Source organism: Mastigoproctus giganteus, chromosome 6, assembly GCF_048544385.1.
Source record: "Mastigoproctus giganteus isolate SK-2022 chromosome 6, ASM4854438v1, whole genome shotgun sequence".
NCBI classification, from domain to species: Eukaryota; Metazoa; Arthropoda; class Arachnida; order Uropygi; family Thelyphonidae; genus Mastigoproctus; species Mastigoproctus giganteus.
In genome coordinates, this window is record NC_143580.1 from 214,864,403 (window position 1) to 214,886,709 (window position 22,307).

At 34.9% G+C, this 22,307-nt stretch overlaps 1 protein-coding gene across 1 annotated transcript in view; it reads right to left on the reverse strand.

Annotated features, from left to right (window-relative positions):
• Positions 1 to 22,307, reverse strand: part of LOC150084946 (putative methylmalonate-semialdehyde/malonate-semialdehyde dehydrogenase [acylating], mitochondrial) — an 82,198-nt gene that overhangs the window by 37,187 nt on the left and 22,704 nt on the right. The window contains exons 4-6 of the mRNA XM_090375662.1: positions 11,967 to 12,128; positions 6,196 to 6,274; positions 2,708 to 2,862 (exon numbers count right to left, since the gene is read on the reverse strand). Coding sequence (XP_090231788.1) covers positions 2,708 to 2,862; positions 6,196 to 6,274; positions 11,967 to 12,128 — 396 coding nt within the window. The remainder of the gene's footprint in view (positions 1 to 2,707; positions 2,863 to 6,195; positions 6,275 to 11,966; positions 12,129 to 22,307) is intronic.

Sequence of the window (22,307 nt, forward strand, 5' to 3'; positions counted from 1 at the left end):
TATATAAATATTATTATTTGAAGACGAAATGCACAAGGCATAATTTCATATGGGTTTAGGTAATTAATAAAAATGATGTTGTTACACTACAAACGTAGTTCAAATTTATGGGTAAACTATGGTGTATCTACACCGATATTATATACAGGGGACCAAATTTTCGTAATGTTTATTATTTAAATAAAACTAAATGCAACTAAGAATAATATTTTAAGATTCTATATTTATATAATATCGGTATAGATACACCACAGACAACTCTTAAAGAAAAATATGGTAGTAGTGTGAAAGACATAATTTCATCTGTATCTCATTTTGTGCTCATCCTTCACAATGAGTTGCCCATGTATTGCACTACCTTGAATAAGTAACGCTTCACTAGTACAGAAAACTGTTGTTACTTATTCTCGGTGGGCACCCACCCAGATGTCACCGTTTCAAAGCTAATTGGCTTTTCATTAAGTGAAGCATTACTTATTCGAGATAGTGCAATACATGATAACTCATGAAGGATGGAGATGTGATGCCTATTCAGGGGATTTGAGAGTGATTTAGTTCAGTCAGTGAGTGGGAGTAACTTTCTTCTTTCGGGCATTTCTTCCTCTTCCTCTCCTACTATCACTTTCCTACACCTTTTTGCTTTCCTAAGTCTAACAGGGATAGTATGTCAATAACAGAGTATCTTATCCCATACCATTTTGCAAGCAGTGCCCACCGAGAATAAGCAACAACATTCTTCTCTAAGTGAAGCATTACTTATTCCAGGTAGTGCAATATATGGTAACTTGTGAAGGATGAGCACAATATGGGATAGAGATGAAATGATGTCTTTCACACTACTACTGTAGTTTTTCTTTAAGAGTTGTCTATGGTGTATCTATACCGATATTATATAGTAATGTTTATTATGTACTTGTACATAGTAAAAATGGATGAAGGAACTGAAAAATGAGAAAATTATTTTATTTGACATTTTTTATTTTAATATGTCTGCACAATGTAAGGTTAAGTAAAGTTTATTGAAGTTACACTATTTTTCAGTTGTACGAATAAAAAATGAATCTGGAGTTTGTGTTTTTTTGCTGTATTTTTTTAGATAAAATTGTGTTTTAGCATTTAGTTACGTCTTTAACTTCGCACTTAACTTTTGTTGCACGATCATAAAGAAGATCATTCTTACAAAAAATATTCAAGTGCTTGGTCAATTTTCTCAAGGGAAAAAAAAACTAATTCTTTAATTTTCAAATCCTTGTAACTGCGGGAACTCAGATAATGAATACTCAGATACCGGGGATCACCTGTAGTTAATTACCTAAAACAGGGTTTCCCAAAGTGAAAAGAAAATACCAATCTGCAAACGACTTATTTGAAATATACCTACATGAAACTATAAGAAAATTTCCTTTCCTAAAATGTCAATTTTATGTAAACTTTTGATAATAAACAAAAATGAATTACCTATCTTTTATTTATATTTACTGATGTTAATGAATACTTAATTGCATTATTACTGGTATCTTAAATGTCCTAATGGTAGTCATTATTTCCTGAACCTACAAGTATAATTATTGAAAATACATTAATTTATAGCTATAGGTGGGCCGTGAAATAAAAAAAAAAATCTGCAAACACTGGTCTGCACTTGAAAAAGTTTGGGAAACCCTGACCTAAACCCATATGAAATTATGCCTTGTGCATTTCATCTTCAAATACATTATTATTTGTTCACCATTTGGCATCTCTCATATTGTGGAAATAACTTCACAACTGGGTGGCATGTTGCATTACCAGGGTACCTGCCCACCCACCGATGACAAAGCCAACTAGCTTCGAAGCGGACCGTCTGGGCGGTGGTATCCACTAAAAATAAATACCAGTAGTCTTCTCTACTAGAGAAGCGTTATTTATTCGAAGTAGTGCAATACCTGCTATCTTGTGAAGGCAGCCACAATATGAGATACAATTAAAATGATGCTGTTACACTACAAATGTAGTTCAAATTTATGGGTAAACTATGGTGTATCTATACCAATATTATAGAGATAAATATTATTAAAATTTAAAAAAATAATAAAATTTATTATATATATTCAACACTATTAGTTACTTCTGTTTTCAGATTTATTTCAAATATGTCACAAGATGAAAAATTTTAAATAGTGTATCCTGTTTCCTACAGTATAATAGCCATCTTGAGAGAATATCAGGTTTCATTATCCCATTTTTCTATTGAACTAGTGGAAGAAGGAAAACTTCAAGCAAATAGTGTCGCTGCTTGTTGTACCATGCCATATTACAAACAAAAACTAAACAGTTGCAAGATGGTGATAAGTCACCTGATAGATTTTCACACACAATTTCTGTGTGAAAACCATTTGACTATATTTAGGAAGCTACAGTCATCTGTCAGGTGACCTGTTACTACAGTCAAGTTAAAAATGATGTAAATAGTTATTTTATAGAAAAAGAAACAATCAGTTCTGATAATACTTAAGATCATATTGAACAGGCAGAAAGAAGAAATGAGAAATATCATATATATGTGTAGATGCGAATGTGGGAAAAAAATCAAATGAAATTGCTGACCATGCATCTTGTATTTGTAGAAATGCAGAGAAAGCATTTCTACGATACATTTAAAGTTATTATTATTTAATGATAAAAAGAGACCAAATAATTCTGTTCAGAGGTAATGAAGGGAACTTACCCACAGAGGAATCATAGCAGGGAAATTAAAAGGGGTTATACCAGCACAGACACCTAGAGGTGTTCGATAAGAAACTGTATCCATATCTTTAGCAACTAAGGGCAAAGTTTCACCTAACTGAAGGGAAGTAACACTGCATGCATGTTCCACCACCTCTGAAATAAAGAAACAGATTTGGTTGTAATCATCAGCATGCGACCCTAAACTAAACAGTCCCTACTTACTACTCTGTAAGTATAATCTTTTGTACATCTATGCAAAAATTTCAATGTTATATCTATTCTTTGTTTATCTTTTGAACAATAAAAGTAATTATCTGTGTTCTTCAACTTTCACCCCTTATTTAAATTATTTATATACAAAGATGTTGTTGTCGGTATGTTGTTTAATGGCACAAGTGCTGCTAAGGCCATATTATGCCTTTATATACAAAGACTATATAAATCAACTCTGGAGGTTAAACATCTAAGTGATATATATATATATATATATATATATATATATATATATATATCACTTAATAATCAGAATATAAATATGAGAACCACTTGCTATTGCACACAAAATCAGGATGTTAACAACAAAGAAATGAGTCCAGTTCGTGAAGCTCTATTACACCTGGAAAAGCAGTGCTAAGAGTGCTGTTTGAGAGTATCGGCACTCTCACGAAATTCAAAGTCTCACAAGGAAATTTAATGATTTAAAACATACTGTAAAATAAAGATTGAGGAAGAGCAGTGAGGAACAGCACTGATATTTTTGTAAATTTGCTACTATTGTTTAAACATGTTATGAAGAGTTTAAAATAAACAGCAGTGAAATGCAGACTCTTCCTTCTTGAATAATGCCTGGAACCTACTTTCATTTACATATATATACACATACACACTGTTCAGTGAAAACATTATGACCATCTAGCTAATAGTGGGTATGTGCCAGTACTTCCACAAAGCAAGGCATGGATCTATAAGGCCTCTGAAGATTATAGGAGGCATATCTGGTGTTTGGATTCTCCAGGATTGCATTCCATAGATGTGAATCTATGGGACGCAATAGTCAGTACTGGAGAATCCAAACACCAGATATGCTCCTCAAATAGGCCTCTGAGGTTGGGTATATTCATATTACGTTCTTAGCGTTTTTTCACCAACCTTTCATGGAGTAAAATAAAATTAAAATAAAATAAAGATATTTAAAGGTGTACTGAATAATAGAGAGTACTGCTGAAGAAGAAGGCTGGAGCCTTTGAAAGCTACGGGATTTTATCGCTTTTAACTTAGTATATTTTAATGCATTTTAATCTTGTGTTTTAATACTTTTAATATTGTAATACGTATATTAATTTTGTAAATACAGGTTATTGTAAATATAGTTATCAAGATTTGTTTTGTTTTATTTTAATTTTATTTTACTCCATGAAAGGTTGGTGAAAAAACGCTAAGAACGTAATACCAGATATGCTGATCAACATAATCTCAGAAATGTGCTATGGGATTCATATCTAGCAAATTCAGTGGCCACAGTAGTACTTGGAAGTCACTTTCATGTTTGGCAAACAACTCTCGAACAATACCGGCAATGTAGCAGGGTGCATTATTCTGCTGGAACAGAACTGTGCTATCTGAGAAGGCAGTCACTGTGAAGGGGTGTACTTGGTCAGCATTCAGAGTGCAGTCTAGGGATATGAGAGCTCCAAAAGATTCCAAAGAAAACACACCCTCCATACCAAAACACTGCTGCCACCTGTCTGTTTCTGACAAGCCAGAACATCAAAGTGATTATTCTCTACAGTTTGTTGTCATATCCTCTATCCACACAGCACAGCAGAAAATGTGATTCATCAGAAAAGGCAAAAGGCAACATTTTTTCCCAGTCGTCAATGATGCTGCTCATATGAGAGCTCCATCTGAGCAGCATCACTGACTTTGTTTGTTTGTTATTTGGTTTTTAGGAGCATTAGCAACTAAGGCCATATTGCTCTGGGGATATGCGGTGGTCATTCCCTGACCTTTCCGCGTTCTCCATATTTGGTGGCCACGGGCTCAAACCCCGGTCTAATCAAGAAGCACTGCTATGCACTGCTGCTCCTGCCCACCTGGCTATGGAGGCACCTGCAAACTTTAGGCACTGTTGGCAATGAGTGACTGTAAGCAGGGATACCTTGACTAGCTACCTACTCCAAAGGTTCACTGGATTGTGGTCTCGTAAACACCACTGGTTGTCCCTTGGTTAAAGTCCAATGATTAGCTGTTCCACCATTTTCTGTCTATCAGCTTGCACAAGGTGGGGCAACCTAAATTCACCAGGACTGTCAATAAGGCATAGCCACCCACTTCTCTATCCACCCTTGGAACACCTTAACAACACTGTGAACAGCCAGCAAGATTTGCAGTTTCCATAATACTGCCACCCGACAATCATCCATTTTTCAAAGTCCATCAAATCATGTCCCTTGTCTACATCAATCAAGTACTTCATATGGATGCCATGAACCTGTAGTATCACATTTACTGTTCTCACCGAGATAAGTGTGCCACCAAGTGGGAAGGAATGGCCAATTACTAAAACACAGGGGGGTCAATGTTTTGACTGGACAGTGTGGAAGCTATGAAATTGCAATTGAACTTAAATGCTTCTAAAGAACCAAAGAACATATGCTGAATGTTTGATACTGATCTGGCTTTTCCTTTCTGAATACCGGAATACAAAATTGTGACAATGAAGTATCCAGTTAGTGTCATGGTGTGAGTATAATGCAGACATCAATGTGATGGTATATGTGTACCATAGTGTCATTTTAGGTGTTGTTTGTGTTGAGTGATCAGCCCCTTATTCCAATAGACAGCAGAGTATGCCATCCTCCATGCCCTTGCCCCATGGAGGAGGGTTGGTCTACACCAGAAGATCAAACAAAAGACATATGAACAGGTCCCACCTCCTGTTAGCCATGGAAGCAAAGTCTGCAAAAAAAAAAAAAAACGTCCAGTAAAGAGCAGCTCAGATAAGAAGAAACAGTCCATGAGGCAAAATCTGGGTAATACCAAGTATTAGTAAAGAACAACTTGAAATGATACTTCAAGCATGCACCAATTGAAGTAAAGATAGTCCAGGTGGATAAAGAAGCAGTTCAGATATCCAGAATGCGTAAAATTTTTCTACGGATATACGAAATCAACACAACTGATTACAATGGAAATAAAGATACCTATAGTCAAACAACTTGTGAGAACTATAATTCAAAAAAAAGGGCTTCAAAACTCTGGCTCTATAAAAAAAAAAAAAAAAAAACACTAATAACTGAAATTCTTTTCAATTTAAGCATCATCTGCTACACAATAATTATCTTCTCCCCTACCACAATCACCATACATGCACACTTCCAGTATCAACAAGTAAAATTAAAATATTTCCACTGTTATGCACCAAATAAAATAGGATGTGCTACAGCAAAAATTACAAATTTAAACAAAATTTTAAAAAACACTTACGTAGTCCCCTATGAACATCACCTTCTGCATCTATTAATGTTTTTCCTTGCTCAAGAGTAATGTTTTCAGCAAGCTTTTTCTTTATAAATGATTGTAAAAAGATAATTAGTAGAATTTTTGCAAAATTATTTATATTTATATACATACTTCATTCAACTGTTATATTCAAAACTTTTACACATTTATTGGCAACAGTATATATTTGACTTTTTAAATATAATTCCAAGCATGAAGGGCCAGTTTAAAAAAATAATAAAATTAAAAAAAAAAACAATGTTTAAACCATATACAATGAAAGAGTATTGTAAAGAACTGATATAGAAGGGACCAATGAAAAAGAAAAGCAATTTGATGAGTCTGAATTTCAAGCACAAAAGATAACTGTTTTCACTGATTTAAAAGAATATTTTGTCTAAATTGGCATATGCAGAATACATGTGCCAATTTAGACGAAGGCAATGGAAATATCTACATATAAAGGTATGCATCAAAAACAATATCTGTAGGGAAGAAAGTAAGCAAAAAAAACCAACAATCTACACACCCTTTAGAATAATTTAAAGATTTTCATTCAGACACATCTATCACTCCTATCACGTAGGCTCGACTAATCTTTGTCTTATTTAACTCAAGTTTTATAGAATGAAAACAGTGTTTTCTTAATACTGTACTGTGGATATACTATAAAAATATCCTTAGTTCAACTGGGTCTTAACTTATTTCATCTGTGGTATGATTTTGGACTGGTGCTCGCGCTCGCTCGCTCTCATTTCTTACGGCATCTTCTTCACCATTGACATTAAAAATCTCTCCAAAGATGGGCTGCCAAGCCAGTTTCTTCTCAATGTATAGTTCCCCGGAGCAGAATTTATCATTATTTGTAGTTCTTGCTTCTGCCTCCTCCTTACTGATCCTCTTCTTGTGCTCTGTGATATTCTAGTTCAACTAAGGCTTCATTCGATAATTCTTCACTGTCAAAGTGAGGCAAATTACTCCAATTAGATGAAGTATTCAGGAATACTTTGGAATCTTCAGTACTAGCTTATACTGAATACGAATATTAAAGAGTAATACATTGATTACACATAATATCTGGCAGTCATGGAAACCACGACATTTATTCTGGTGTGTGTGTGTGTTGTTATTTGGTTTTTAGGAGCATTAGCAACTAAGGCCATATTGCTCCAGGGATATGCAGTGGTCATTCCCTGACCTTTCCACATCCTCCGTATTTGGTGGGCACAGGCTCGAACCCTGGTCTAATCAAGAAGCATGTGCTATGGACTGCTGCTCCTGCCCACCTGGCTACGGACACGCCGTGTGTGTGTGTGTGTGTGTGTGTGTGTGTGTGTGTGTGTGTGTGTGTGTGTGTGTGTGTGTGTGTGTGTGTGCAAAATACCAATCGGTAATGGACTGGAACAAGAAATTGGCCTACGATTTAAAGTAAATTGGCCCAACAATAATGCATAGTGCGACCTTGGATACAGACTACTCAACAGTGGAAAAAAGATTTTTGAGAACTTAAAGGCAAACTGGATTTCTGAGCTAGGCTCAGAAATCCAGTTTGCCTGTTAATTTTTATCGATCGCTGATAAAAATTAACAGGCAAACTGTAGGCAAGACTGTTGAGAAACTGCTAACAGGGCTGTGAAAAGAAGGTGAACGGAAGGGAAGCAAAATGTGACCTTGTAGAAACCAGACTTTAATCCTGATTATCAGTTGAGGACGGACATGATTTATTAGCAATATTCTCTTATCTAAAAGATTATACAATAAATCAAAAATTTCTCTTCATTAGTAGTTGAAAATTAGGCTCGGAAAAGATGAGATACTGCTGTGTCAAAAGCAGCTCAACAAGTCAGTATAAAATTCAAGTGCTTATTAGATCTCCAGGCCTCTTGATAAAATATGGAAAATTTTTAAAATTCATTTTACTTAAATAAATTTTACTTAGGAATTTTACTTAAATTTTATATTTAAGTAAAATGGTTTGGTGTATATCTTTTAAGTATCACTATTTATCATTATTTTCATATGGGTTAATACTTTACCTGTAGAAGATTATGCTCGAGGACTGCACATGCCTGGTATACTCAGTATTAAATATAGTCTTTTCTACCAGGATCACAAAATAAAAAAATTTGGGTCATACTGGACTGCATAGCATAACAAGGTTCCCCCTTTGGGAACTCAGTGTTTTTTTTTTCCCCCCTAGCAAAATGAGAAAACCAACCAGAGAAGATATATTTTACAGAAAAATATACACTTTGGTGCACGAGTTATCACTGCATAACCTACTATTGCAAGATGACAGTTTAATATGCCTGAGTCAGGGCATATTTCTACTATAAAAATAGTAGAACTATGAATGAACTGGCTGAATTGCAATTTTTTAAATGCGATATTTATGGCATATCTATTGTGTAAAAAAAGGAAAACAGGCTAATATGGTTATTCACTTAGATAAGATAATGCTAGTTATTCAGATTTAAGTTTTGTTTTCAGGATTTTTTTTCCTTTTTATATATATATAAAAAAGGTCTCTCTTTCTCTCTCAATAATTGCTATATGTATACACCAAAGTTAGTATACCTAGCAATCAGCTCTCATATATGGCCTTTGTATATAACAACAGAAACATTGTTTAACAAGGTTCAACATATACCAAAAACCATAATGAAGGAGAAAATATTGATTAAAAAATTATTATGAAACAGCCCTATTTAATAATTTCAATAAGGGTTATGAAAAATACTATTTTATCATTATTATTTTAATATAAAAAAATAATACTAATTTTCAAGACAAACTTTAAATTAATTCAGTACAATGGTTCACTATATAAACTGGCAGACTGGTTGGAATCACTCCACATCTTGTGTTTTAGCTATTCCTTTAACCAAAACAGAAGAGGTCTTATCTGTCCCATCACTGAAGCAACCTCCTCCTAAATGACAAACATTGGCACCTGCAGCCTAGTCAAACGTTACAGCTACAACTGCAAGCCTCTACTTCCAACAACTAATTGTTGCCTGCACCTGTATCATGTGGTTTCCACCTTGCATGACCACCATAGCTGGGCACATGACATTCTCTATTTTGTAATAACGCTTACAACTGAAGAAGGGTGTCTTCTGTCTGAAAGCTATTGTGATTTATTACTTTTATTTTAAATTGTTCCAAGTTTATTAAAGAAATTTTTACTTCAACCTGTTTTTATTTTATCCATTTTTTCTCAGCAATACTGCATTGTTATATTTAGTAAACTTATTTTCTGATTGGGATATCCCTTATGAATGGGCAACAAAAATAAATTTAGGTTTTAGGTTATGGATTTAGGTTTCTTCACAAAGAGTTCTCATTTCTATTGTTCCTTCAACTACTTTAACCAAATCCAGATTCATAAGGGATTTGGACAAAAGAATCAAAATAATCATAGGATATATGGAGCAACTCAGGAAGTATTTGTACTTCAGAGTAGAAAATCCAACCACAAGTAACATTTTTGAAAGTCAGTGTCAGCAAAGAAATTATAGGCTAGGCCAATTTTTCCCAACCGGTAGTTTGCAAACAAAATTTCGTGGCAATGGCATAATCTCCAGTTCACGATTCTACATTCTTATCATTATGAGTTTCCTTTGAATTTCCTAAAATACAATAAAAACTCAATGATTTGGCACTGATTATCAAAAAAATTCAATAAACTAGCATCTCAGTAGCCAACTTTTTTTTTTTTTTTTAATGGTGATGTGCAGAATGGAGTTTTCACCACATACACGGTGTGGCAACTGGAAAACAAGACTGATGCTATAAAAAAAATAATGATCCCACATGTCAGTAAACTAACCTCGGTTCATTAAAAGTAACTTCTTCCCACATCCACACACTGCATGCAATGATCATGAACCAACTGGAATGAATGGTTGAAGGCCATGACTGGTATACTGTTCAATATTCTTGTCACAGCTCTTTGAACAGTGTGAACATCATGAATGTACCAGCCTTTCAGTAGTGCCTTGAGCTTCAGAAACAAAAAGAAGTTGCATGGCACTAAGTCTAGTGAATACAGTGGATGTCACAGTAAGTAGACTTTTTTGCTACCCAAAAACTCCAAAACAATGAGATCCTTGTGGCTTAGTACTTTGTGGTGCAAGAGGAACCAACTGCCATATTCTCCATACCAAGGCTGCACATGACAGATTCTCTGCAACAAACATTTCAAAATGTTCAGATAGCAGACAGCAGTGACACTTTGGCCACTGGGCATGAATCTTTATGCACAATTCCTTTGCTATTGTAGGAAGTGATATGAGCATGGGTTTGATTTTTGATCTTTCTTGATGAATCTTTTTGGCTTTGGGAGAATTTGCCGACTTCCACTCCCCACTTTGTTGCTTCTTTGTGGGGTTGTACTGAAAACACGATACCTCGTCACCTGTAACAATCAAATTCAGGAAGTTGGGTTTGTTTCAGTAGCCTCAATGAGTTCTCTACAGTGTTCAACTCATGCCTGTCGACCACCTGTTAACTGCACTAGTGACCATCCAGAAAACGGCAAACATGAAGTGGAGCATCGAAATGAATACATTCATCATGTGAACATACTATGAAATAACCAAGCTAGAGACCAATAATAATAATAACTCATGTTTAAAATAAATGCTTAATAATACTGAAGAAATAAAGTATTTCACACAGAAAGAATAAAGAAACAAATACAAGTCAGGCTAGTCACAATAAACACCTTATCTTATATGGCATTGTTAATAGAGGGCATTAAAGATTGTAAATTTAGAATAAGCTTTATTGATACTAAGCACATCAAGGTCTCTGCTGATATTATGATTGAAGTTTTTAAAAAAGCAAATGGGGAGCTAACTGGTATATTAATCCACCTATACCACTATTTAAAGCTTATTATCACTAGTCACACAAGTATTCAAACATGCTATTATGCAGTATAAGGTCATTAGCACTGATATTTAAGAGTGTGGTCGCTATACAAAACATGGAAGCATACAGGAAATTGAACAGATGATACTCTTACTATATTTATTAATCGAGTTTAAGTTTACAAGGCAGAGAAAAATTTATTTGAGCACCCAAAGACCTCAAAAGCAATCTGCCATAAAATAAGCTGAAATACTGCCTGAAAATTCAATTTTGTAGTAATAATAAGACTCAGAAATTCAGTTGTGTGACCTAGGTTAAATTAATACAAACTATTTGAGGGGTTAGGCTGACAATATAATCATTCAGCATGAATGTGAAAAAGTCTGATGATTTAATAACTAGTCCTAATACTTCTAAATAAATTAGAAAGAGCTCTGGTAGAATCAATGACAGTGAGTCTGCGATGCTAGGCTCAGAAATCCAGTTTGCCTGTTAATTTTTATCGATCGCTGATAAAAATTAACAGGCAAACTGTAGGCAAGACTGTTGAGAAACTGCTAACAGGGCTGTGAAAAGAAGGTGAATGGAAGGGAAGCAAAATGTGACCTTGTAGAAACCTAACTTTAATCCTGCTTATCAGTTGAGGACTGACATGATTTATTAGCAGTATTCTCTTATCTAAAAGATTATACAATAAATCAAAAATTTCTCTTCATTAGTAGTTGAAAATTAGGCTCGGAAAAAATTAGATATTGCTGTATCAAAAGCAGCTCAACAAGTCAGTATAAAATTCAAGTGCTTATTAGATCTCCAAGCCTCTTGATAAAATATGGAAAATTTTAAAATTCGTTAAAAAAAATTGAGTCAGAAACACTTACCATATTCTCTTTGATAAGATGTTGATATTTAAACATGGTCTGCTGCCGTGTCATAATGGATGTGCGTGACCAAGACTTGAATGCTGCCTTTGCGGAATCTACAGCTGCTACCATTTCAAGTTGGGTGGCCTTTGGCACTTTTGTAACAACTTCATTTGTTGCCTATAAGGTTTAATATATTCCCATTAAGGGAATACAGATAAGAATAAACACTTAAAAGTGGATCACTAAAATAAATGAAAATATATAAAATAAAAATAATTAAGTGAATAGTACATTCTGACCAAGTAGTTGATATAGCCAAAAAAAAAAAAAAAAAAAACTCAAAACAATGTAAATTAAGTGAAAGTCAATTTACTGATCTGCTAGGACTTTTCTATAGCAATAATTTTTAGGTCACTAACTAACCTAAATGCTACTATAATATGGGGGGGGAATGCCTCCCAATTCTGGGTGTAACAGATAATAATAGCAACCAGATACTGAAGGGAGAGTGGAAGAGAAATCGAAGCTGAACATAAAAAAGGCATCTGGGTTAAATGGGATCTATCCAATTATATTATGTGAAGTAGCAAAGGAGGTAAGCAAACCCTTAGCTATAATTATAACAGCATCTTTTGATTCAGAAATGTACCGTATGGACTGGAGATGTGCGAACATACCTCAATTCACAAAGGAGGGATCAAAAGGTGATATGAGTATTTACAGGCCTGTTAGCATAACTTCTGTTCTAGAAAAAATAATGGAATCACTGGCTAAAGAAATAATGCAGGACCATCCAGACAGGAATGCAATTATATTGCAGTCAGAGCATAGATTTGTTAAGGAGAAATCTTGTCTGACCAACCTGATTGAATACTATGATGCAGTAAGAAAGGAACTGGATGCAAAAAACAATTTTGATATTATATATTTGGATTTCAGGATAGTGAAAATTTGTACAGAAAAGATTGCTATACAAATTAGAGGAATGTGGCATTAAGGGCAAGTTGCTGCTATGGATAAAAGGATGGTTGAGTCAGAGAAGACAGAGTTGTTATTGATGGACTATTAATTAACACTGCTCTTCATAGATTAATGTTATTAGTGGAGTCCCCCAGGGTTCAGTGTTAGGCCCATTGTTGTTTTCAATATTTATTAATGATATTGATGAAGGTACATCCAGCTTAATGTTGTATAAGTTTCCAGATGATACAAAGGTTGGCAAGATGGTTAAGGACAGTAATCAGGGTGAACTACTGCAACAAGATCTAGGAAAATTAAGTCGATAGGCTGAGAAATGTCAGTTGAAGTTTAACATTGAAATAATCAAGGTACTGCATATGGGTAGCAGCAATTTCAGATTAACATATCAACTGTGTGGAACTACACTTGTGAGTAGTGGAAAATAAAAAAGACCTTGGGGTGATTGTGAAGTCAGATATGAAATTCTATGAGCAATGCAGACAGGCTGCCAAGACAGTTCAATGGGTTTTATCAATGAGATACAGAAATTTTGCAAACAGGAATAAGGAGGTAATTATCCCATTGCATAAAGCAATGGTCAGGCCACAGCTTGAGTACTGTATACAGGTCTGAAGGCCTTACTTTAGGAAGGATGTAATCTGCTGGAACTGGTGCAGAGAAGGACAACCAGATTGGAAGGGAACAAAAGGGTGTTCTTACCAAGAAAGGCTTCAGTTTTGCAAATTGTAGCATCTGTAGACTTGGCACCTGTGGGGAAATCTGATTGAGGTAAAGGACTTGAATGGATTGAGTAAGTTAAATGTTGATGGCATTCTTCCTTTGGCTCAGACTACACACATATGAGGAGGCATAAATTAAAATTGATGAAGTATGGTCGCACGATTGATATGTGGAAGTATGCCTTCAATCGGTGGGTAGTTGATTGTTGAAACAAACTTTCATAGTTTGAATAAATCTGAGAAAGAACTAGAAAAATTACTAGAGGGGATGGACAAGTGAAGTGGGAATTTTTTTTTTTTTTTTGCTGATGCTCTATAAGCTTGTTTTCTTGCACCATCTGCCACCATTAATACTAATAGCATATAACAGTATATAAAAACTTACACCACTACTTTCTTTGCATAGCAGTGAGTGCTTTACTGTGAATCCAGTGCAGTACTTTTATGATTAAAGATTACAATCACTTTTTTTCTTCTTTTGATAAAATGCAACTGTAGTTGCAAAAAAACTACAGTTGCATTTTATCCTCATTTTCGTATATAAAATGCACAGTAATATTAACAACGTTAATTTATCAGAGGAATAAAAACATGTTCAAGAGGCAGTGAACATGCTCACTGCCACTTGATGCATATACATGTCAAATGGTTTTTTGCCCAGTTAGATAAAATATCTGGTTTGCTGAATGGAAGGCCTGAGTTTTTGTCTAGCAACACATGCCAGACAGTAATAACTTGACCATAGTGTATGAAAAAAAAAAAAAAAAAAATCTCACTCCCATCATCATCATCCATTTTCAATCCACTGCAGGATGAAGGCCTCTCCAGCAACTTTCCAGTTCCTTCTGTTTTTGAGCACTGGCCATCCATTTACTACCCACAAACTCATGAATTTCATCTATTCATCTCCACCTTTGTCTTCCAGGTTTTCTTCTAGCTCCTCTTGGGTACCATTCTGTTATTTTCTTAGTCCATCTGTCATTGTGTCTTCGAGATATGTGTCCTGCCCAAGACCATTTTAGTTCTTTAGTTTTGATAAGAATGTCCTTTACTTGAGTTTGCTGCCTAATCCATGTGTTTCTCTTCTTATCTAACAGTCTGATTCCCAATATAATTCGTTCCATTCTTCGCTGTGTAGTTCTCAGCTTCTCTTCCATTCTTTTGGTGAGTGCCCAAGTTTCACTTCCATAAGTCATGGTGGGGAGTATACATTGGTTCATTATTTTATGTTTCAGACAAACTGGGATATTGCTCTTCAGTATGTGACTATATTTCCTGAATGCTATCCATCAAAAATTTATTCTTCTCTTGACTTCCAGCCATTTATTATTATTACAGCTAATAACTTGTCCCAGATAAGTATATGACTCCACCTTTTCAATTACTGCTCCTTCAATCATTATTTTCCTTTCTGTGGTATACTTGTTCATCATTACTTTTGTTTTAGCTATATTCATCTTTAGTCCACTCCCATCAGTGTGAAACTAATACAGGCTTCCTCTACATGGTGTTAGAAAAATAGCAGCTGTAGGCAGCAGCAGCAAAAATGTTAATGGAACTTAGGGCATTAGATCTTTTTAGACATTAGATATATTTTCTGATCACAAGTTTACCTGTGATGATTAACCAATAATCACTGTGATTTTAAACAGTAATAACACGACTTCATCACTGCTAATACTAATATTGATCATGGCTATAATTAGCATTGCTTCCCCTCACGAGCTAAAGGAATGGTAATGAAATGAAATTATGGGCTACTTGTGATGATCTTAAATAAATATTTAAGTGCTCTGTGGTATGCAATTTTTTGATATGCAAGACAACACTTATATACAATATTATTGAGATATATAAAGTGCACACAAAAATTTCCAAAAATGAGTTAAGCACTAAGTTCACAAAGTCAGTCAAAAGTTGCCATCATTTATATGTCTTAATTCTCTTTGCTATTTTAGATAACATATGAACTATTTCAGTTTAAAAATATCAGACAGAAGAATGTACAAGTAACCAGAAGTACCCATGCTTGATGTTAAGATAGTGATTCAACAGTCAAGTGTTCACAGTTTGCAAGACAGGCACTTCTGAGTGATTTTTATCAAGTTAAATCACTGTTTAAGTGAACAGTTGAGTTTTTAAATCATTAAAATCATCACTTGTATGCATATAATAAAGCAAATGATAGTAAAGTGATAAATACATAATGAAAACTTTATGGGGGGGGACGTTTAAGCCACTATGGTGTATGCAGTGAAGAGATGTGGGATTTATGAGCCTGATGAGCAATGATGAACAACTAAACTTAGAATCCCAATAGACACTGTGTTGTACACTTGTGAACTTTTTCCCAACATTATGTTGTTAAGAACTTATATCAGGTGACAAACAAATTTGCTGAAAATGGACTGTCATGCCATGTATTATCAGTATCATTATGTGCACTTTTTTCCTTTGGAAGAAGCCTTCTTGCCTATAGATGTGTCAAAATAGCATATCTATAGACAAGAAGGCTTTGTGTGTGAACTGTGAAGCCACTTTCAAAATAAATTATTAGGACTATTAAAAAGCCCTGAGGGTGGAATAAAAAAATTTCAGTGATTTCAAAATCTGCTCTCCAGATCTGCTTTCAAGAGTGGGAAAATCACTGTGCTAAATATCAGAAGGGCACTGTTTTGAAGGGGAATTAAGTCACCCACCAAGTAAGTATGCTTATGCAGTCTGGATACTTTTTGAACAGACCTTATATATATGATACTGTCATAAACCAAACTGACTCCAAGTGATCTTCTTTACAGAATGGCTGCATTTGTACATGGCTAAGTGATTGGGAATCACATGTTTCTAAGCAAACCAATAGACAACAGACATAAGAAACAGGATATGGAAAGGTGCTCGCTGAATAGGTACAATATTCCTATGGTTATGAAAACCCTCCTACAGTAATGCTAAAGAATGTCAGTCTGCAAAACTGCCAATTCAAAATGGGTGGATTCTTATCCACCATTTGGTTTAATGTTATATCCTGTGGTAGGCCTTGAGCCAATGCTGACAATAAAAATTACTGGAATTTCTACAATTTGAAATTTAAAGGGATCAAATCTGATGGGGGATCCTGCCAAAAATACACTGCTCAGATTGTGGAAGGCACTACATCAGAGACCCAGAAATGATTAGATGAATGACTGAATAATCATACAACTACATTACAAAAGGCTACTCTTTCAAAATCTGAAAAACATCCAGAAATTTTAAACTATAATGGTTCCAGTGATTTTTACTGTTAGAACTGGCTTGAAGTATTCCACATCCAAAATAATATTAATAACTCAAACCCATAATTTTACAAATAACATAAGCTGGCATTAAAGGCTGGCCAGAGGGTTTAAATCACCATGATATTGTCATGCCTAGTCAATAAATGCATCCTCACATGCTGATTCATGTACATGTCATTTGGTTTTACTGGGAACCATATGACTCAATCACTCAGCCATTTGGATACAGCCTTGTTATAAAGAAGACATCACACTTGAAATCAATTTGTTCACAAATATGGCATTTAGTTTTTGAAAACTGTCAGTATATTTTTAACTGTTTTACATTTGTGTATACTTTTAATTTTAAGTTCTTGAGAATGACTGAAGAATCATACATAGCTCTTATTATTTATGGTTCACATATCTTAAAACATTTATGTACATTTTTGTAAATAAATGTTTTATTAATTTATTTACTGGTGCTTGGTTAGCATTCATGTCCATGACAAACATGTACCTACTAACTTTTAGAAATTGAAAACCAGAAAATTTTTAATCCAGATTAGGCTTGCAGCCGGAAGAAACTGGAAGAAAGCATATACTACACTTTTTGCAAAAATCATTTTAATGAAAATTGAAAGATACACTTTAGTGCAAATTGGGCCTAATCATCAGGTTTTGCATTAATTATATTAAAGAAATAATTTAATATTTTACTTACCTATACTATTTAAGTATATGTAAGTAAAATAAAATTAAAATGATTAAATTATATTTATTTAATATAAATCCATACGTAAAGAAATTAATTAACAGTCCAGAGGGTACACACCTCTGCAGAGTGCTATGGCAGTAATTGTTTTGTTAAAAAAATAATAAAATAAAAGTGAAAATTTTAGTATTTCTCAATTATTGTGCTTCTTTTCAATCTGCATCATTGTTTTCTTATTGAAGAAGTTTTACCATAAACAATTAAAATAACACTTTTTCATTAAACTTAATGTATGCAATATTTAAAAATATGAATTTAAAATCAGTGGGTTTTTTTGTCCAATTCTAGCAATATACTACTGTCACATTTTAGGAGCAGCTTGAATTGTTTACACATGCTGGCATACATAAACAATATGAGCTTCAATACTAAAGGACATGTTAGTTTCATTTTCACAAGTGCTGCTCTCCTGTAATCTTAGCAGATGACAGCTGCTTCTTTCCACAGCAACAAATTACACCACACCCAAAGAAGGAAGGTGAATTCGACCAAAAAATAAATAACTAAGAAATAAGTTCAGTTCATCCAATAAAATAAACACATATGCCCAATGGTGCTATTTTAAAATATTATTTAAAAAGACAGTATTATTAGTATTGGCTGTATTTGTGCAAGAAAGCCTATGGCTTATGCTGCATCAGCCAGAAAAAAAAAAAAAAAGAGAAAAACCCCAAATAAAACAATGATAAAATAAAAATAAATAATAATAATTAATAAAAGAAAAGGAAATTACATCTATCATCCTATGTGTTTCCCTCACCCAAAGGTACTATTCAGATCACCTTTGAATTTCCCCAAATGTCAGCCTCTACCACACACGTAGGCAACTTATTCCAGTAATTTATAACTCACTAGCTAAAATAAAACTTCCTGCAGTTCAATCTAAACATTTCCCTACATAACTTGAATTTATGTTCCCTAGTTCTAGCATCATTTATAATCTTGAAAATTTCATCCTCATTCATTTTACTGATGCCTCTCAGAGCCTTAAACACCTCAATCAAATCTCCTCTAAGGTGCTTAGTTTCCAAACTCTGCAACCCACATATTCGAAGTCTTTCTTCTTAAGGATGCCCTTTTGCCGATCTCACCAGATGAGTTACCTGTCTTTGCACCCTTTCAAGAAGCTCGACGTCTTTCTTTAGGTGCGGTCTCCATACTAGAACACAGTATTCCAAGTGTGGTCTTACAAAAGCCTTATATAATGGGATTATCACGTCCCTATCTCTACTTGCAAAAGTTCGATAGATCATCAGTAGGACACCATGGGTCTTCCTTGCAACCTGTTTACAATGCTCAGAGAATTTCATGTCTAACCGTATTGTAACACCCAAGTCCCTTTCCTCCAGTACTGGGTTTAGTTGAACTCCACCAAGTGAATAAGTTATTTTGGGATTACTGTTTCCTAGGTGTAATTACCTTACACTTTGTTGGATTAAAGCATAGCTGCCATTTTTCTGACCATTCCTGAAGTCTACCTAGGTCTCTCTGAAGAAGCTTAGCTTGACAGTGATCATTAACTACTCTACCAATTTTAACATCATCTGCAAATTTAGACATCACGCCCTCTATCCCTTCATCGATATTGTTTATGAAAATTAAAAACAACAGTGGTCCTAATACTGATCCTTGGGAAACCCCACTTCTTACACCAACCCAATCTGAGGAATAGCCATTTATCACAATCCTCTGCCTCCTGCCCTGAAGCCATCCTTCTATCCATCTAAGGATTTTCCCAGTGATTCCAACCTGTTCCAGCTTATAAAGCAACCGCTCATGTGGGACTGAGTCAGAAGCTTTGCTGAAATATAAACAAACAATGTTGAAATTATTCCCTAAATCCAGCTCGTGAGTGACCCTTTCAAAATAGCGAACCAGATTTGTTAAACATGATTTTCCCTCTACAAAACCATGCTGAGTATCCTTGAGAATTTCAATTCCATCCAAATGATCCTGAATTCCACCCTTGATCATTGCCTCCATGATTTTCCCTACCACTGAAGTCAGACTGACAGGTTGATAATTTCCCACTTCACTCTTACAGCCACCCTTATGTATGGGAGATACACTGGCACTTTTCCAATCCAACGGAATCTCCCCAGAGTCTAGTGATGCTCGCATAATTAGCCTCAATGGTTCAATGCACTCACTTGCTGCCTCCCTTAAGATTATAGGGTATATTCCATCAACTCCAGCAGCCTTACTAGCCTGTAGGCTCAAAAGTTTTTTCATTAACTAATCTTGCGAAATTTCAATATCATTAATTACATATTTTTCAACTTCGCTCCCACAATTTCCCATTGCCACAAAAGGTTTTTCATTTGTAAATATTGAGGCAAAATAACTGTTGAGTTCATCTGCAACGGCAGCTGGTGTATTTAATACTATCCCCTTTCCCTTACGTAAAGGTCCGATCTGGTTTGTCCTGCTCTTCTTGGCATTTATATATGTGAAGAATTTCTTATCCCCCCTCTTTGCTCTGTTTGCTAGTGATTTCTCATAAACTGTCTTTGCCTGTTGAACCTTTTCTGTGGCTCTATTACAGATCATCTTGTAGCTGTTATAGGCTTCAGAACTTTTTATTGCTCTGTAACCTTTCCATGCCACCTTTTTCCAGCTTCATCCAACTTGGAACCCTCCTCGTGGAGTATTTTTTTAATGGTAAATACGCATTCAAGGCATCTGTGATTAATGTTTTAAAAGCATACCACAGTTCAATTGAATTCATTCTCTGTGCAATATTTACCCAGTTAATAGAGGCCATGTAGTACCTTAAGGCATTGTAATTTCCTTTTCTGAAATTAAAACCCATTCCTTTGCTTTTTACTATTGCTACCTCTCTCATCATCATCCACCATAGAACTCCGTGATCACTTCCTGCTACTGGTTCCTCTACTGTCGGCCCTGTTATGTCATCTGATTCATGGGTGATGATGAGGGCTAGGATATTCTTTTCTCTAGTACTTTCCTTGACATGTTGATACAAATAACAGTCATCTAGTTGATTTAAAAATTTTGCTCCCCATGTCAAGTTTCCTTCCCATTTACTCCAATCAATTAGAGGCAAATTGAAATTATCCATAATAAGACATTGACACTTATTTGCCCATTCCAATTGCATGTAAAGGCTTTCATCATAATCTTCACAATCACCTGGTCTGTAGATTACTCCTACTCACATTATACCTTTGTTTCCAACTATGTTACACCATACAGATTCTATACTAGCATGTGAAATGTCTGAATCCAGGAAAGCTATCATCAACACTCAGGCTGCTTCTGTTAAGAAGCATTAACCCCACAACCCCTTCTATCTACCCTATCCTTCCTAAATACGTTATACAAGCCGTACTGAAACTCATTATCCCCCAATTTCCGGGTGGCACCACGTCTCCATAAGCCCTACCAATTTTAAACACACACACCAACCGTTTATGACTGGTTGAATAATGAAATAAAATAAAATAAAATGATAGAAAAGACTGTAAAATAATATTTACAAAAAACTTTTAGTCATTTACAAAAAACTAAACTATAACAAAAGTAAAATAAGTAAATACGTTAAAATGCATTAAAATATACATATAAAAGCGATAAAAAGACGATAAAAAACACTAGAGCTTTCGGAGGTGTCTTCCTCCTTCCTCAGTAATAGTGAGACTTAAATGACACATCCTTAAATACCAGGTTCACGGCACACGTGGATGACCAGGCGCATACTCAGCATTCCTTTCACTTGTACCGGAACCGGAAGTGGACTGGACACGTGGAAAATTAAAACGTTTGTCTCTTGTCAAAACCACCGCCTCAAAAAGGGGGGTGAAGCCTAACTCCCCTGTCTCTGTTTATACTATTGTTACCAGAGGATCCAATCCACAGACTTTCCAGCCACTTGCGGTCCCAGAATGTTTTTTATCGTCTTTTTATCGCTTTTATATTTATATTTTAATGCATTTTAACGTATTTACTTATTTTACTTTTGTTATAGTTTAGTTTTTTGTAAATGACTAAAAGTTTTTTGTAAATATTATTTTACAGTCTTTTCTATCATTTTATTTTATTTTATTTCATTATTCAACCAGTCATAAACGGTTGGTGTGTGTGTTTAAAATTGGTAGTATGAATAATCCCAACCTCAGAGGCCTTATTGCAGATCCGTAAGCCCTATTATGTCCGCGTTACTTGTTTTAACCAGCAGTTCGAATTCACTCATTTTATTGACGACACTTCTAACATTACTATATAAACAATTAAGACTTACTGTTCTTGTATATTTAACAACCCTAACCCAACCCTTGAAGTTTTTTAGGTTCTCTTCCCTGGCATTAGCTACCTGCTTACTTGAAATGTTTCTGCCTCGAGAACATCTAGATAATATGTCCAGTTGGGGTAACAGATAAGAACTCTTGAGGTATGTGCAAGAGTTACTTTGACCAATATTATCAGATAAACACATGTCAGTATTACCCATATTTCCCCCTAACTAGCAGTTTCCCTGAACCTTTAAAGGTATCCTCAATAATACTGGCAAAACTCTTGCACCACCTTTAAGTGTATCCCGTCTCTACAAAACAAATTCCTTCTACCTACAAGTGTGGGCCATGCTGATAGAAATTTCTCCCCT